The sequence below is a fragment of the Danio aesculapii genome, chromosome 13, assembly GCF_903798145.1.
Source record: "Danio aesculapii chromosome 13, fDanAes4.1, whole genome shotgun sequence".
Taxonomy (NCBI): domain Eukaryota; kingdom Metazoa; phylum Chordata; class Actinopteri; order Cypriniformes; family Danionidae; genus Danio; species Danio aesculapii.
Window position 1 is genome coordinate 18,625,803 of NC_079447.1, and position 18,565 is coordinate 18,644,367.

General features: G+C 36.6%; 1 protein-coding gene across 1 annotated transcript in view; it reads left to right on the top strand.

Moving 5' to 3' along the window:
• Positions 1-18,089, top strand: part of sptlc3 (serine palmitoyltransferase, long chain base subunit 3) — a 51,701-nt gene extending 33,612 nt beyond the window's left edge. The window contains exons 9-12 of the mRNA XM_056471155.1: positions 2,908-3,034; positions 10,732-10,867; positions 12,105-12,234; positions 17,336-18,089. Of these exons, the coding sequence (XP_056327130.1) occupies positions 2,908-3,034; positions 10,732-10,867; positions 12,105-12,234; positions 17,336-17,449 (507 nt within the window). The 3' untranslated portion in view covers positions 17,450-18,089. The remainder of the gene's footprint in view (positions 1-2,907; positions 3,035-10,731; positions 10,868-12,104; positions 12,235-17,335) is intronic.
• Positions 18,090-18,565: the final 476 nt, after the last annotated feature.

An 18,565-nucleotide genomic window follows, 5' to 3' on the forward strand; every position in this document is an offset into this window, starting at 1 on the left:
GGCCAAATGGCTCCAGCCAGTCCTTCACTCCACAGATGTGGGTGGATTTCGGACACGTTCTCTTAACTGACTTATCTTACGCTGTTTCCACAAAGCTCCCAGGACCTAAAGCTCTGCAGATCTTGCACTCTAAGTGGAAGCAGATGTTTGATTTGCAGATTTTTTTCTCCCCCTTCTAAAAACCCCATCGCCCCCGTCCTCAAAGTAGAGGACACATCTGGATGCAGAGGCCCATGTGCGTCCCTCCCCTCGCCCCTCCACATGGATGCAGATGTCGGAGGACACAGATTAAGAGCTGGAGACTAGACTGCTCAGCTTTATCGGCTGCTGCTCAGGAGCCTTTTAACGGATGCAGAAACGACAAGGAATAAAGTCTGGAAAAATTGTTTGAGAAGCAGAATGTTTCACATAACTAGTCAACAGCATCTGTTTGTGTGGAAATCACTGTATTGGTGTCCACCCAAGGCTGAAAGAATGACCTGAATGTTAGGGGGAACTATATTTTTTAAGTATTAAGAGATGGAACAGTAATGAAAATGCTAGGTTTAAATTTATTTGGAACTACTGGCAAAATGGTCCTAAAATATGCACACACACACACACACTCTTATTTGTGTTTTTGTGAACTGAATTACACACATTTTACTCCATTTCTTAAATTCTAGACAGCAAAATGTGAGGCATTGTGTCAAGTGATTTGTAGTTAAGGTATTTTAAGGGGACAGTCGTCAGGAAAATCCATCATCATTTACTCTCCTTTGACTTGTTCCAAACCGGTTTGAGTTACAAAAGAAGATATTTTGAAGAAAGCTGGAAATCTGTAACCTTTGTCTTCCTTAGTATTTGGTTTTCTTACTATGGATGAAAGTGGTTACATGGTTCCAGCTTTATTGAAAATATCTTCTTTAGTGTTTAATGGAATAAATAAATAGTAAAAAGGGAGTAAAGCTGTCATTACGAGTAAATCAGTAAGTGTTTGTTTGCTGTGTAGTTTCATCTCCCTCTAGTGGTGTATTTTAGACTGTTCAGTGTTTCGGTTCATCTACTCCTGCAAGTAGGTGGCATTTTAAATCACTTACTATTTCAGGTCTTTTGAACAAACCTGAGGTTAAACCTCAAGTGCACAATACAATTCTCATGAATCACCTACTCTGCCTAAAACTTACAGATTAGTCTTTGTAAAATCAAAATCAAATTGACTGTTCAGCTTGGTGGGCGACGCGGTGGCGCAGTGGGTAGCGTTGTCGCCTGACAGCAAGAAGGTCGCTGGTTCAAGCCTAGGCTGGGTCAGTTGATATTTCTGTGGGGAGTTTGCATGTTCTCCCCGTGTTCACGTGGGTTTCCTCCAGGTGCTTCGATTTCTCCCACAAGCCTAAAGACATGTGGTATAGGTGAATTGGGTAAGCTAAATTGTCTGTAGTGTATGTGTGTGAATGAGTGTGTATGGATGTTTCCCGGTGATGGGTTGCAGGTGGGCATCCGCTGCGTTCATTCTGCTGTGGAGACCCCTGATTAATAAAGGGAATAAGCCGAGAAGAAAATGAAAAACAAAAAAGAATGTTCAGCTTGGAGTTTGATTTACAGGTGATCTGACCAATCAAAATGCAGATAGTGTGTGCCGCCATTGTTGTTGGTGACGGACCCTTTTCACAAGACTGTTATGACGCATTTAACAGTCATCGTAATCTTAAATACTAGAAAGTTTTTAATATTTAGATTTTTTTAAACATTTTAATTTTAAACATTTTTCTGTATTTACGTGTGTATTATATCATCTTTGCATCAAATTACCGCATGCGAGGTGTTTGTAATGCAGCATCTATTGTGCTGAGAGTAAACTTGACATTATTCTCTCCTCTGGCTGCCATCATCAGTCTCACACAATTTTTCCCTTTTTCTGAAAGTCTTGATAACACCATTGTGGCGTTTTTCTTGTATTATTTCAGCAAATGGGATTGTAAAAAAAACATTTTGTTGTACCATTTACTGTGCTCTAAGTTGTGCTCTAAGCACATCACCTTAAAGGGTTAAACAAATAACGCACAGCATTACTACGGTTACAGAAAAGTTTGTGCTGTTTTAATTCACTTACCTTTTATACATTTTTGTGCTAATATAACCCACTAAAAAACGACTGAATGTTTTGAATGAGAAGCTGTAATGTAGCTGTGTCGGTATGAATTTTGGTGTGGCACCCCGCCATGGAAGAATGAATATAGCGGAAACCATGTAATAAATTTCTTTCTTTTACTTCAATTGCATTTATTTTTAGGCAGTAGTTATGTTTTCATCCAAAAATGTGAAATAAATGTATGTGCAAATCTGGAATATCGCATAAAAGATGTGCGAATAAAGCACCATTTCCATCCAATGAATCAGAGAATATATATTCACAAAATGGAAATTTGGAATTTGCGTAAGGGGTCTGGATGCAGACCTGGTGCAGTTGCATCCAATGCACTAACCTAACCCCACCCCTAACCCTACCCCTCAGTGACATCACTAGCTCCATTGAGTGTATTGTGTCTGACATCACGGAGATATGCAATTTTAGCTTGCATCATCAAGGCTGCATCCATACTATTGGAATTTGTTGCGGTAGGAGAAGCTGCTTGAATCTTTTCTTCATTTAATAAATGACTTGCGCCTAGACAAATGCCATGACTCAATGAACATGTAGTGGTGTTTGAAGTCGCGGATCATCACGTGACAATTTACAGCAAAATCACATGACCATTTTTAATGCGCATACTGGAATTTGTCTGGTAAAAGTGCTTCCATCGTAGTTTATGCAAATTTTTTTCTTCTAGAATAAAAATTGTATGTGCTTCCGTGATTTAATTTTAGTAAATACCAATTTATTTAAGTATTATTTTAATGAACTATGTTTGTTATTTTTTTCTGCAGGAATTGGTGGATTATCTGCGGTGTCACTCTCACAGTGCAGTTTACGCTACAGCCATGTCGCCACCTGTCGTGGAGCAGATCATCAGGGCAATCAAATGCATCATGGGAGTCGATGGAACCACTGAAGGTAAGTAACCAACAACTGCATCGACACTTACTCATTACTAAAAGATAATTCACATGTATAATTCCACATTAGTCAAAGCACTACTTTACACTTGATGAGTCAGAGGATGCCGAGACCTCACTTCAAACCAGTCAGTGATTCTAATATCAACAGACAGTGAAATTCTCCACCCAACACGTTGGCCTAAACAAGAGGAATCTGATAGGAAAGAGATTTAATAACCATATAAAATGTATTTCACCGCAGCGTATAAAAATAAATGGAAAACAGATTACAATAAAGCAATGGAACTAGCTTAAAGAATCCAGACCTTTAGTCAAGGAAAGGTCACATATTTCCAGGTATTAGAAGTCAGCAGAATGGCACCAGATGCTATAAGGGTTTTCCCAAGCTGCCTTCTGTTTTTGATATGCGTTAATCCATATATTTATGTTTTTAGAGGAGACGTCGTGTTTCTTTTTAGTTTCGCTGAAGTTCACACTGTTATAAGAGAGAATTCAAACCACAGTGAAAGTGTTTTAATATAAATTATTATCCTTCCTGTGAACTTTTTATTCCTTTTCAAATATTTCCCAAGGCCAAGGAATTTTTCACAGCATTTCCTATAATTTTTTTTCTTCTGGATAGGTCATATTTCTTTTAGATTGGCTGGAATTTTTAATTCTTTAAAAACAATTTTATAGTCATTATTGCAATCCTCCTTAAATGTTTTTGGGGTTTTTTGATTGTCAACAGAACAAACCACTGGTGTTGTCCAATGACCTGCTCCAAAAATTATTTAAAAAAAAAAAAACCTTACCGATGCCAGAGTTAACAGAAGAACAAACAAAACAGATTTAATTGTGGAAGTTGTGGAATCATCCTTATTCTATGTTTATAAAAGATAAGAGGCTTTCAGGATGATTGCGTCAAAGTCTGTATACACAGCACACCTTTTAATTCAGATAACTATTTCAAATAAAACTCCTCTGCTTCAGTCGGACAAGTGGTTCTTGTCAAAACTTGTGCAGAGAGAATCTCTCTAGGCTGTTTTGATTTGTGATGTCTATATCAGACTTGGACAAGCTTCCCATCACTGTTATTACTGGCATTATGAGTCACACTGATCTGAAGCCTGCTTTACACCTGGTATTAAGATGAGTTTTGATTAATAGGATCGCAAGTAGACAAAGGAGACACATTCTCATTTACACCTGGCATTTTAATATGTATATGTTGTCTATTTCTTGGTGAGGGAGGGTTATTGAGTGGGTATGTGTACAATGTTGCTTCTCTGCACTTCTGATCTAATATTGTGAAAATGAAAAAGTTCTTAGAAGTTGTGAAGTCATTGCATTTGAGAACAGAGATTAGGTTCTCAAGGTGAATGCGTACCTTGGCTCTAGGGGTCAAACAACAAAGAATAAGCTCAAAAATCTTGGTGTTGTTCCGGAGTCAGATCAGAGTTTCATTAGTCATGTCAAAGCAGTAAGTAAATTAGCATACTATCATCTCAAAAACATTGCAGGAATTAGATGCTTTGTATCCAGTGAGGACTTGTTCATGCTTTTATCACCAGCAGAGTGGATTACTGTAATGGCCTCCTCACTGGCCTTCCCAAAAAGGCAGTCAGACAGTTGCAGCTCATCCAGAATGCTGCTGTCAGGACTCTGACCAGAACCAGAAAAGTAGAGCACCTGTCCTCAGGTCTTTACACTGGGTTCCATTTACATTCAGAATAGATTTTAAAGTATTATTACTTGTCTATACATCACCAAATGGCCTAGGACCTCAATAGATTACAGATACGCTCACTGAATACAAACCTAACAGATCCCCCAGATCTTTAGGATAAAATAAATTAGAAATTCAGTCAAAGAGTTCAGTCAAAGCAGGGTGACTCGGTTTTCAGCTCTGACGCCCCCCGCTGCTGGAATCAGCTTCCAGAAATGTTCAGATGTGCGCCAACATTAGGCACATTCAAATCAAGACTGAAAACACATCTGTTTAGCTGTGCCTTTACCGAATGAGCACTGTGCTATGTTTGACAGATTACACTATTATGTCTTTCTTTTTTTTTATTCTTTTAAAACCTGTTTTACAACATTTAAATGTTTGTAATTTTTTTTTTCTTATACTCGTTTCTTTTATTCCTCTTTAAGTAAAGCACTTTAAATTATCACTGTTTAGGAAATGTGCTATATAAATGAACTTCCCTTACCTAGATCATTAAGTATAATATCCATGAAGAGATTTTGTACATTTCCTACAGAATATATATTAAAACTGAATTTTTAGATTAGTAATATGCATTGCTAAGAACTTCATTTGGACAACAAACAATTCTCAACATTTTTTTTCTTTTTTTTTTTTTTTTTTTTGAGACCTCAGATTTCAGATTGTTGCATCTCAAACAAATATTGTCTTATCTCAACAATCCAAACATGGAAAGTGTATAAACCGGATCATGAAAGGAACATTTAAACTTACGTAAGCAGCTTAATCATATAGTATTAAGGCAAGTAAATCGATTACTCATGTCCATGTAAACGTAGTCAATGTCTACAAAATGAAAGTAATCTAATGCATTTTTGACTACCTATGGACATGGTAAAAAAAAAAATATCACATTTATAAGGGGTTTAAACACCGTTTTGTGGCAACAGTGTGAATATAGCCAGCCTCTAATGGTCAAAAATGTATTCATTCTATTTTTATAATCACGTGGTAAAAACAGTCTACCAAAACACTTTGACATTCTCCCTTTGTACATGACATCAGATGGTGAACGTTCCACCCATTAGTAACAATCTCTCCTTCATTAGCATAAACGGCATCTAAATCTGTCATTATGCTGACACATAGGCATTTGTAGCTTTGCCCTCTTTTGAATTTAAAGCGTCAGTCACCAAAACAGCACAATTGTATCAATGGGCAGTTTCAAAGAGTTATAAAACATTATTTGTGTGGTATTTGTGTGGTAATAGGTCCCCTTTAAAAAATATCCCTTAAATTTACCATCATCCATTTGCGAATTCTCAAAACAGCATCTTTTTACCAGTGTAAGCAGAGCCTGAGAGTTCACTTTATAATGCTCCATTTCGATCTAAACAGAAGACTATCTGAACTTGTACCACATCCATGACTAATTGTTTGGTTTGAGCTTCACCTGCTGTTTCCAGCGTCTGCCAGCGTTTCTGTTGAAGGCTTTCTAATGTAATGAAAGTTAACAGCGGTTGTATTCGTTCTGCTGACATGAGATCATTAGAGCTTGGCTTCATAGCACACCTCCTTTTGAAATACCTGCCAATCGCTTCACAGGTAGTTATATGCAAACATGCTGTTGTTTTCTAAAGAGCTTAGGCGGTGGTGCCAAAGAGAGCTGGAGGTGGAGCTGGCCAGCCCTCCAGAATGGCATGATTCACACCATTAAAGATAGAGGATGTGGACATAAACTGAACAAGACAGCGCGTGAAAAGTATTGGTGTCCATCGAGTTATTGATGTGTCTCCAATTGCATTAAGTTGTTAGAATTATCTCCTTATGTCTTGAACCACCAAAATTCAACCGCTAAGCTACCGCTAACCGCATGGTACCGTGTTCATCTGACTCCATGCTTCTCAGTTTACCCCCAGCCTCCGTTTGTGTGCCAAATCCATCGTATCCTATCGTTCAAGCCAACAGTGTCTTGGCAAAGAATGAAATTTGTCTACCATTCAGCCTGACAAAACAAAACCAGCTGGTACTGTTTTACACATCGAACAACTCCACACACACACATTAGGAGGCGTTTTCAGAAGATTCGAGAGCTTGTGAAGGTATCGAAAACATTTAATGTCTAAAAGAATTGAGCGTTTTCTTCCTGTTTTTGTTTGTTACTATGTTTTTGGATTATTTTATGAATGGGTCTGCTCTGTCTCACCTAACTACTTAATGGTCTTAATGAGGGGCTATTAAAAGAGCCATCCTGGGATTTGAACGGCAGAACACATGATGTCATTTCCCGTCTCCTCTCTTGGGCCCCTTTTCTAGTCTTTCACATACAATCAGCCTGTATCCCTAAAGGGAACTAATAGTTGTTTGTAAACTCTTGTTGATTGGGAATCAAGTATTCGTTCTAGTTTGTCTAAAGTTGAGGTATTGCTAAGGCTGTTTTGTAAGAGCAGGGACTGCTGGTGGTATGGCTTGATGCCACTACATTATGTTGCAATTCCTTGGCCATTTTCCCAGTGTTTTCAACTATATTTAAAGAGAACAACTATGAAACTTGCAGGCAAACAGTGTAGTCAAAAAGAATTGGAAAATAAGTGGGGCTGTCTTTGTGCCAGCTGTTTTTAGGACTAGTTTGTAGACATATTTGTACTATGGTTTGCAGACTCTGCCTGACATGGTCTGTTTGGCATTGGTGCTACCGCAGAGTGGGCACAGACTTTCAGAGCACGACAAATTACTACAGAATTATTGTGACGACATTTCAGTGTATTTTCAAATGAACACCAGATTCAAACCCCTGTTGTTTACACAAAATGGCTTCAATAAATATGAGAAAATCATCACAACCATAGGGAGACTGTCATTAAAAGTGAAGCTTATGAATATCAATTCTGTTCTTTACAAATTATGTTTTTATACATTTAGTAAATTTAGTTTTAGTCTTAGGGCCCTATCATACACCCAGTGCAATAAGGTGCAAGATGTGTTTGGCGCAATTTGTTGCAATTTTCAGACCAGTGCAACCCTAATTTTCATGTTTTGCCCCACATTCTTAAATAGCAAATCCATTTGCGCCACTTTGTGGCCTCATGGGTGTGCTGGTCTATAAAGGAGGTGAATTAAGGCGCATTGTTGGCGTGTTGCTATTTTGAGGAACTGAAATTGACTGTTACATTGACCAACTAAAAGCGGGTCTAAAGTCCAGTGCTGAGTGCGTTAGTTATGCGCCTATGCAGGTCCAAATGCTTACATGTTGCTTAATACACACAGGATGTACAGCAATACACAAATATCTTTTCATATGAAAAATGAGGGGCTTTTAATCAATTTATTCATGACAATTTGCATTTGTATAAAGTTATTGTTATTAGCAGTAATTTTTGTTTTATGCATATTTGTATTTGTTTGAATAAAAATAAGTTTAGATTTGTCCATCTGTCAGGTTTTGGAAACGTATGCATCACCATATGGGGCATAAGAACAGGATGTGTTTTTAGATATAACTCAGTTTTTTGACCACACTTTGTTATTATTGTTCTTTTATTCGTTTGCTGGAAATTAGAACTGAATTTAGAAATAGTTTTGAAACAAATCTTTGCACTTTACAAACAAAATTCAATATGTAGGCTAATGGATGTCTTCAGTGGAGTCCGTACAACACCATTTCCTTATCCATGAAAGTAAAGGAGTAAAATAAATTGTAAAAGTAAAGTAAAGTAAAGAGAAAGTAAAGAGGCTGAATGGAGGAGGCTCATTCTTTATCCTCATGCAGATGGTCTGTTTAACTGTTTTCTCACTAGTGAACCATTCAGTTTTTCCCACTTACAAAGTTCATTTCAGTCTTTGAAAAAACTGCATCTTAAAACTAGATTTCAACAGTGCAAGTGTCAATGGTAATATGTTCAAAAGAACTTTTGCCTACTGACCAATCATATAATCCTCTCAACATAGGACATGTTGTAAGAAAGCACACCAAACCAGTATATTTTTGTTTAGCTGGACTGTACAAAGACATACAAATTGATTAAAATCATACCGTAGTCACCATCTATATCCTTTTTGTTCACTTGCCTATTCTAGTCACTTGTAAGCTTGTATATAACATAATATATAAGGACAAAGAATGAGAAAAGTTTTGAAGAGAATGTGGAAACCGTTCTTTATTATTTGTGGAAAAACTCACAGCAAAGTTTTTTGAATAGGGGTAAGAAAAAAGAGAACAGCTGTATACTGCTTTTCCTTTGTTCACTGATGAATATATAAATATGTGCTGCACTCTTATGTAATTATCAGAATAAACAAGAAATATCACTGTAGTGAGAAAAAGCTGAAAAAACATGTTCATATATAGGTGTAGATGTTTGCACAAGCTCTGCAATTTGGCAGTCATGATTTTGTCTACCAGCTATTCAATAAATTGCTCTAAAAGCAAACATAATACCTGTTATAGGTCTACTGTTATTGATAAATGCATTACACACAAATACACATTTCAGACATTTAATTTCAGAGCCAGATTTATGTACACTTCACTGTGGACCATGAGTGTTACATACTAGAGTTGTCACGATGCTGGAATTCGGTACTGGTCGGTACTGAGATTTTAAAAACATGCATTTCCCGCAAACATCTGAGCGCTGTTGAGCACATTCTGAAACACTGCTGATTTGCCATTGAGCTAGTTGCACGATATACTGATAACTAAAAAAGTATTGCGATACCCTGGCTCTCAAAACAATATGATTCAGCATTTTTTAGTACCGGTACTTTTGGGTGACAGCTGTAGTTGCAAGTGCTCATCAATAGTGACAAAACAATGCAATAAAAAAAAACCCCACAAACAGCTGGTTAACAAAGTGAAATTTGGAATTATTGTGCGTGTTGCTGATAGTCATGGCAAGCCCACGAATATAATTTGTTTTATTTCTATTTTTGTTTTATTTTTAAAAAATGGTTCTACTCTGTTTCAGCTGACAGCAAACACTGAGTGTTTATTAATGAATTATTTTTTAAAGAAAAAAAATGATGGTCTAGTATCGAATTAGTATTGTGATGTTTAATTTAGGTATCGTATCGAAGTCAAAATTTTGGTATCCTGCAACACTACATTGAGCAAGTTCTTAAATCACAGCTCATTTGCCATTGTGTTTACATGCTCAACAGAAATGACTGTGATTGGCCGTGAAGGTCATCGGTTTACCGAACTCGCCGCTGTTTACTGAGTGTAAACACAGATACAGGGACACTGGAGCATTTCAAAGTCACGTCAATCAGCTGGTTTGTCTATAAACTGACATACGAGTGATCCGCTGATGAATCGCGGCTTTAAAACACTCCAGTGTTTCTCTATCTGTTGTTACACACATTAAACGGCGATGAGTTCGCTGAGGTGATGACCTTCATGGCCAATCACAGTCATTTCTATTGAGCATGTGAACACAATGGCAAATCAGAAGTGTTTAAGAACAAGCTCAACAGCGCTCAAAAATTCACAGGAAATGGACGTTTTTAAAATTTCAGTATCTATTGGTACTGAGTTCTAGCATCGTGACAACCCTATTACATACTGTAAGTGGAGGCCTCACTTGAGCCATCACACCACTCTACTTCACTCACAAGCTTCATAGTATTTCTGCTCTGATCATTGCGATTTTTCCTATTTGGATTATCTTCTCTGTTTAACTTCTTTCACTAGTTCAAAAAATAAGCCTATAAAGTTTCACTGTCACCTTAGTAATCAGCCTATAAATAAACGCAGTACATCTATGGTAACTGAGACTTGCATAAGATACATCCATTTCATACTTAGAGCAATCAAATCCCTCAAATCCTGTCCCAGCGGAGGAGCCCTTTGAGATTATTTGCACTTTTCCTTTTGACCTACGGTTGCTCCGTTGTAAATCACGACCTTTACTTTATTCTAGCCTCCCATTTACGTCTCTCCTTTTCCAATGAAAGCTAACAAATTCTCCTGGATGACACCTCTGTCTGCATCTCCCCCACAGGCCAGCGAAGAGTTCGACAGCTGGCTGAGAACACACGCTACTTCAGATCTCGGCTGAAAGAGATGGGCTTCATCATTTATGGCAACAGAGACTCTCCGGTGATACCGCTCCTGCTATATCAACCAGGAAAAGTCGGGTAAGAGTCGTTCAGATAACCAACCCTCAATGTGCAGTTTACATAACAGCATCTCCAGTCTCGCATTTGCACACACCCCTATTTAGTCCATTTGAGAACCCTTAGATCGCTCAGCCAGCAAGAAGCAAAGCATTTCGTTCCTTTGTGAGCTTTTCTCCTGGTCTGCGCGTTGTCTTTGTGATTAAGGACAGTTTCCAATGTCTGGACACTATAGTAATCCTCCTTTGAACTTGTGAACCTGCCCACATTCGGGGCTGCCAGTAAAACAACAATGCGAGGCTTACATCGGGTTACAAAGGTGATAGCGTTGAATGCCATGTGGAAAATGTACTGACTGCTTGAAGACACCCCAACAAAAGCTCCAGTCATCTCCACTGGTCATTCCAAAGAAGGCGATGTGGTCTTTTCAAGAAGACGTTGGACCGTGGCCATCTTGGATGGTCTGGTTGATCCATGAATCAGTAAAAAAAAACAAAAAACAAGAGAGGCAGAAAGAAAACATGACATGCGAGAGGCTCATCACTGCACAGGCGTTTCAGACTCCTCCAAAGATAACAGCTTCCTGGCACGGCAACAAAGACCACGGCAGCTGTGAGGCCTTTTAAATCCAGCTTTCACTCTCCGTCGCCGCTCTGTTCTCTCGCCGCTGACAAAGTGGAGGCCTTCTCTCCTCCTCTCGCTCTCAATCTTTCCCTCCTCCATTATACCTTTCCCTTTGCCTTGTCAATCCATTTCTTTTTCTCCCTCTTGGCTAATGCAAATGACAGTCCAGCTGTGCGGTTTACAATGGATTTCCCTTCGCTCAAAGGGCGAGGAAAGGTAGCAGACAGTGCAAACTCTGAATGGGACAGCGTCACCCTGCTCTGAATGCTGAAAGACAAGCCATAACCGCTTCACGAGCATGCGATATTTAATAACAACCTCTGTTTGTAATGATGATTGTCATACTTTGAGTGTTGACGATGTCTGGAAACTTGAATGCATTAATGGTTTTGGAAGAAACAAGCAAATTAAAAAGGAATCTGCTGCTTTCGAGGTTAGCGTGAAAACCTCTCCCTGTTTTATACCATCAATCATGACATTATATTAATACAAAACTTGAAGATGCAAGCTGTTCTAGAACATTTAATGGTTTGGCAGACATGTGTTTGTCTGTGTGTGTGTGTGTGTGTGTGTCTAAACTTCATTTAAAAGTTTGGGCTGATCATCATTATGGGTTTTAATTGTCTGCCCGCAGAGCGTTCTCACGGGCCATGTTGAAGAGGAAGATCGGTGTGGTAGTTGTTGGTTTTCCAGCTACTACTATTACAGAAGCCAGAGCTCGATTCTGTGTGTCTGCTGCTCACACCAGAGACATGCTCAACAAGGTAATAAGCACTTAATATCACAAACTAGGCCTGTCATGCTATTCATTTTTTTGTTGCATGACATATTGCATAAAAATATATTGTGATAAACAGTATTATTGTCATTTAAAAGGCATTTAATGTCACTCATTATATAATGCAAGAATGACAAGTACACTCTTCCAAAGAACACATAATATTTTATTCTTAAGAAAATTTTATTAAATTATAGTCATTTTAACAATGTAATAATTAGGCATTGGAATTAGACTGTGAAAACACACAGCCTAAATAAATAATAATAAATGTTAACAAAAAAAGAGCAAGGTAAAAAGCAAAAACAGAGGCTGCAATATCTGCTACTAGATCATTTTTCAGTTGTCCGACGCCCAAATGAAAATACACTAAAGTAAGTTACAGTAAGTTACAGTAAATACTAAAGTGGTTTAACCATACTGACACTAGCTATGTTTCTATCTAAAAATACGAAATAATTGTATGTGCAAAACTTGAATATCGCATAAAAGACGTATGAATAAAGCAGCGTTTCCATCCAACGAGTCAAAGCAATCAAAATCGTCACTTCCTGATTAACTGGAGATAAATATTAATAGAAAATAATGAATTTGCTGCAGTAGGAGAAGCTGTGTGAATCTTTTCCTTATTTAATAAATGACTTCCACCTCAGAAGACAAGGCGCGAGACTTGGAGCACAGACGCTCTTGACAGTTCTGAAGGTCATTAATAATATAACAACAATACTGAGACAGTTACGTTTTTTTAGAATGACCAAAACAACATTTCAGAGGTTTTACAATGTGCTCAGCCTGCTGGTTTGTCTAATCACACACATTTTTATCATCACATGACCTTTTTTAACACCCGTAGTGGAATTTATTTGGTAAAAGTGTTTCCATCATAGTCACTGGTTTAGACTATAATAATCAAAACAGCTGTTTTTTTTTACTTTTGATATTTATGTACTATAACACTTACAAAACTAATAATACAATTTTGGAAGACCAAATTACCTAAGCTGAACTATTTTTTTTTGACACTGTGCTAAAAAAATCTTTAAAAACTCTTTTAAAACTTTAAATGAAAGTCATGTTTTAATGCCAGACCATTATTGGAGTCAAATGTGGGACAGAAAACAAAAACAATTTAAGTAATATTTTGAATTTAGACATTGTGCGATTAAATACTTTAGAAACCTTAATGAAAAGTAAAATAAAGTAAAAATAAAGAATAAAGATCAATTCAACATTCGTACATGTTAATTTTGACAAAAAGTAAAGTTGGAGTCACAACTGACAACAAAAAAAAGTTTTATTTATGTAAAAGCAAAAAAAGTATTTAGTAAATAATAATTACAGTGCTTTTTAAATGCAGTAGGTGAATTTAGTAATCAATATATTATAATGTGCAGAATTAAAAACATTCATTTTGGGAATTGAAATAAATGTCGTTTAATAGTATTTTTGTTTTAAAAATGAACTTCAGCTAAGATTAGATGTGAGCAAATGTAATCTACAACTCTTTTTGTTGTTAGGTAATCACACATACTGTACCTATAGCATGTACATTTATTTGTAACATTTATTTGTTAATTTATTATATTTGCTATTAACATCTTTGAACTAATACTGCTGTTGATCAGCACCACCTCCTGGAATGATTATTTTAAAAATGTGATCTAATGGGAATGAAAAATAATTGCTGCAAGTCATTTTACCCTCATCGTCAGACAGCAACTCGTACCGTTTAAATCAGGGGTGTCCAAACTCGGTCCTGGAGGGCCGGTGTCCTGCAGATTTTAGCTCCAACTTGCCTCAACACACCTGCACGGATGTTTCTAGAAAGCCTAGTAAGTGCTTGATTAGCTAGCCCAGGTGTGTCTGATTGGGGTTGGAACTAAACTTTGTAGGACACCGGCCCTCCAGGACCGAGCTTGGACATGCCTGGTTTAAATGAAGCCTTGTCATCGCTAAAGTAAACATTTTCTCTCTTTTTTCAAATTTATAACCAACCCAAGCAAATGTAATTCACCAAAATGTTTGACACGCACACGTACTGTAACACACTGATTGAATAAGTGACACAAAGCGAAAATAAAGTGCCATTTTTAAGTTACAGAAAAGACATTACCATAGTAAACACCAGACAATACAAACTAACTACATTAAACAAACTGCTCCCGATTAGAATCAACATGCAAATCAGCCAACATAGTATCAGTAACATACTTTTATTGGTCATTTTTGGAAATTGCATGCCAGTGATATGGTTTGCTCTAAATAATGCAGTGATGTGTGTGTCTCTTAAAGAGTCTGCTGAGTACAGTAGTATAGCTCACAGGTCAGGAACACTGACTGTATTTCAACTTATTTTTGTGTATTTCAAATATTTTAACTGTATTTCATTTCTGACGGCAGACACTGAATTAGGAGAACATTTTTCTCTCACACTTGAACCACATCTGAAAGCCCCATAACGGCACAACACACATCTTTCAAAATCAAAGTTGTGCATCACAACACATTCCGTAAGCCACTCAAAACCGTATTGACACCTACTTTCGGATCGAGAATTAACAGTTGATAAAACGCTGCTCTCACTGATGACAATTCTAATGGATGTTCTAAGCATCCTACCGGAAGGTGCTGGTCCCTGTGGTGCCCTCCCGGCAGCAACAAAGAAAAAAGGCCTATACACATAATAAACATGCGCATGACATCAGCGTTTTCACAATGTTGTGTTTTTCTAGTTTACACAGAGACAGGTACCATTTTAGAAGAAAAATCCCTAAAAGTTATCCCTAAAGTTATCTGTTTCAAGCTCTAAAATCCCAATATCCCGTAAATGAGCTGCCAACATGTTTTTTTTCTTCTCCTTTTTCTTTTTTTTTGTTAAAAACAGTGTTGTGTAAAACCTCCTTTCCCAACCCTGTTCCTGGAGCTCAACCAACAATACACATTTTCAAACACTTTCTAATCAAACACACCTGATTCAATTCACCAGCTTTGTTAGAAGAGACTCCAAGACCTGAAATGAATGGGTCAGATAAGGAAGACATCCAAAGTGAGTATTGTTGGTGTGCCTCCAGGAACAGCATCGGGAAAACACTGGTGTAAACGCCCCCTTAAATGTAAAACAAGAGTTAAGCATTCTGAGTATGGCTGTGCGATTAATCGAATGGCAATCGCTATTTGAAATGTTGCAGTTATCTAATCGCAAGAGGCTGCAATATGAAATAGGTATTATTTACCTTCCCCCACCCAGGGGGAAATGCATGGCTGCCGTCTGTGTGTGATAGTCTTAATAGCCAATTGAGCGAGCACACTTTCGTTCTGACCAACCAGAATTTCGCAACCAAACTATACGGAATGCCCACAATAAAAAAAACAAACAAACGGAAAAGCGGGAACAAGTGGGATGATAGCGTTTGCAGCTTCAGAAGCATCAATAGATGAATATCAAAGAAAAACTGGATATCAGTATTATGGAAATATTTTGGTTTTAAAGTCACAGAAACCGAAAGAAAACAGGTCATTTTATAAGAGCTGTCGCAGAATAACCAGCACCTAAAAAAGCACCACAGGCTTTGAGGGGATATGAGGAGTGTCTTGCTAAAAAGTCAACTGAAAGTATTGCCAGTGCGTTCAATCAGAGTTGTTTCAGCAGTGTTAGTTTGCTAAGTGTATTTTTATAATTATTTTGTTTGCATAATAAGCTACACTAGCTCCGTAATTTGAGTTCAACTTGTTTACAGAAAGGTAAAGTCATTTTATTTGTGTTTACTGTTTGCTCTCGAGAAAAATGAGTGTTTCATTTCTGAATATTACAAAACTAATTTGAATAAATGTTTAAATTTTTTGTTCTTTTTTTAACTAACACTCGCTACGATAGAAGCTACGATAAAGGTTATTGAGCTGAAGCTCGATTACAAAATTAAATAGCAAATCTAATCTAAATCGCAATATCTGTCAAAAAAAAATATCAAAATCACAATTCAATATTTTCCCCAAATCGCATAGCCCTAATTCTGAGCACAAGTGAAAGCCAGTCCATTTCAATCTGAGCTTCAAATGTCTTAAATTGGATGTCTAATAATGCCACAGAAGTGAATATGTTCACAGGGTTTATAGAGGTGCTGGAAATCATTGCTTGAATTTTAATAGAGTGTTTTCAAGGTTTGAAAAATGCTTAGATTTTAGATAAAGCGCTTGAAACTGCTTTCATAATAATTAATTTGACTAAATAGGTAATAATAATAAAGCATTTAAATAAAATAATCTTTCATTTAAAAGAAATTGTTTTGATTTTGCATATAATGAAAACTCTGGACTCTGCATGCGCCTGTAGTGTAATCTGCCTGTCTTTTGTGTTTGCGCTCGTTGCATAAACAGTTGGAGGAGTCAAAATGCATGGAGATTACAGCCTCATGATTTAACAGTGCATAATATTAAAATGAATATCAGTTTAAGATAAAAGATGACACATTTAAGATGCATTTAAATGACTTAAGAGTAAACGACAGTAATTTAGTGTTAGGTTTTGGGAAACTATAATATAGAATACTTAAACAAAAAATATCATCTGATATGAAGTATGTACAGTTGAAGTCAGAATTATTAGCCCCCCTGAATTATTAGCCCTGCTGTTTATTTTTTTCCCAATTTCTGTTTAATGGAGAGAAGATTTTTTTCAACACATTTCCAAACATAATAGTTTTAATAACTCATTTCTAATAACTGATTTATTTTATGTTTTCCTTGATGAGGGTAAATAATATTTGACTAGATATTGTTCAAGACACTTCTATACAAAATAAGACTTTCTCCAGTAGAAAAAATATTATCAGACATACTGTGAAAATGTCCTTGCTCTGTTGAAGATCATTTGGGAAATACTTAAAAAATAAAAAATAATAAAATAAAATCAAAGGGGGGCTAATAATTCTGACTTCAACTGTATATAAATATATCACTTGCCATTCTTGTAAAGTGCTGAAAAAGTCTGAAAAAGTACTTAAAAGTGCTTAAATTTGACTTTAGAAAAGGTGTAAGAATGTTTTATTCAGACATATTGTAGCCTCACATTTCTTTATTTGACCTTTCAGGTACTTCAGAGCCTTGATGAACTTGGAGACTACATCAGGGTGAAATTCTCCCGTCACAGACGCCCTTATCGGCCAGAGCTGTACGCTGAAACAAACTTTAGGCTGGACAGTTGATCATTCACACAGTGAGTGTGATGCCTTGTCCACATTGAAGGACCACTGAGGTCACCTTAGTGTGAATGCCTTGGTTTTTATTTTTTTAAATAAATCATAAAATAAAATGTCTTGCCGTTCCATGCAAGACAGTTCAGCTTTTCCAAAAAAAGAAAAAAGTTTGCAGTGTTTCTAACAGCTTTTAAAGTTTGTCCTACCACGAGGCTTGGACATTTATAAGTGTGTATATATTGTACAATTATATTTAATTGTTTATTTTAACTGCTGTTTCAGAGTTTGTGCAGTTTGATAAATGATTTTTATCTCAGGGGATTGTGGGACAAAGGGAGGGTCGCGACGGTTGTGTTTATAGAACACATATCAAAAGCTGCTCTAAATATATCAAACAATTAACTCCCTTAACACTGACCTACATCAAAACTCGAGCTGCGGATAAGAAAGCCCTTGAAGTGACCCTGTTTTTTTTGTTGTTGTTGTTGTTTTTATCCTGCTGCTGAGATGGACTGATGAAAGACCTTCATTCTGTGCTGGATTATGTGTTTGTGTGATCCACAAGTGCATTGATTAAAAGATTGAACAAGGCTGGCTGTTACACACCCGGCGCAGCTCATTCACAGCCATTAAACATTCATACCTTGCATATTACAGATTCAGGTCCTAATTTAAGCTGTTATGCTTTAATGTTTTTTCAGGAAACAACGACTTATAATAATAATATTCATAATAATAATAATAAATTGACTGATTGTTCTTGTAAATCAAATGGCTTATGTGGATTGTTTACATATGTTAGATGCAGGAATTCTGTTCATTTGCAGGACATTTTGTTTTTTTCTAACAGAAATCAAAAGATTTTTTTGATATATGACTAGGGCCAAATGGAATCTGCGGAGTATCATAACTAAAACCCAATATATTAAATAAAAGATAATACCTTTTTAACTTTTATTTAATGTTTACAATGCAAGTCTAATTAGATTCACTTTATTTGGTAAACAAAGCAAGTCTCTTATATAATATATCTACTAAAAGACAGAAAATATTACTTTACAAACTGTATTGTAAATAAATCATATGAACATTTTCATATTAGTCAATAATATTACTGTAATTAAT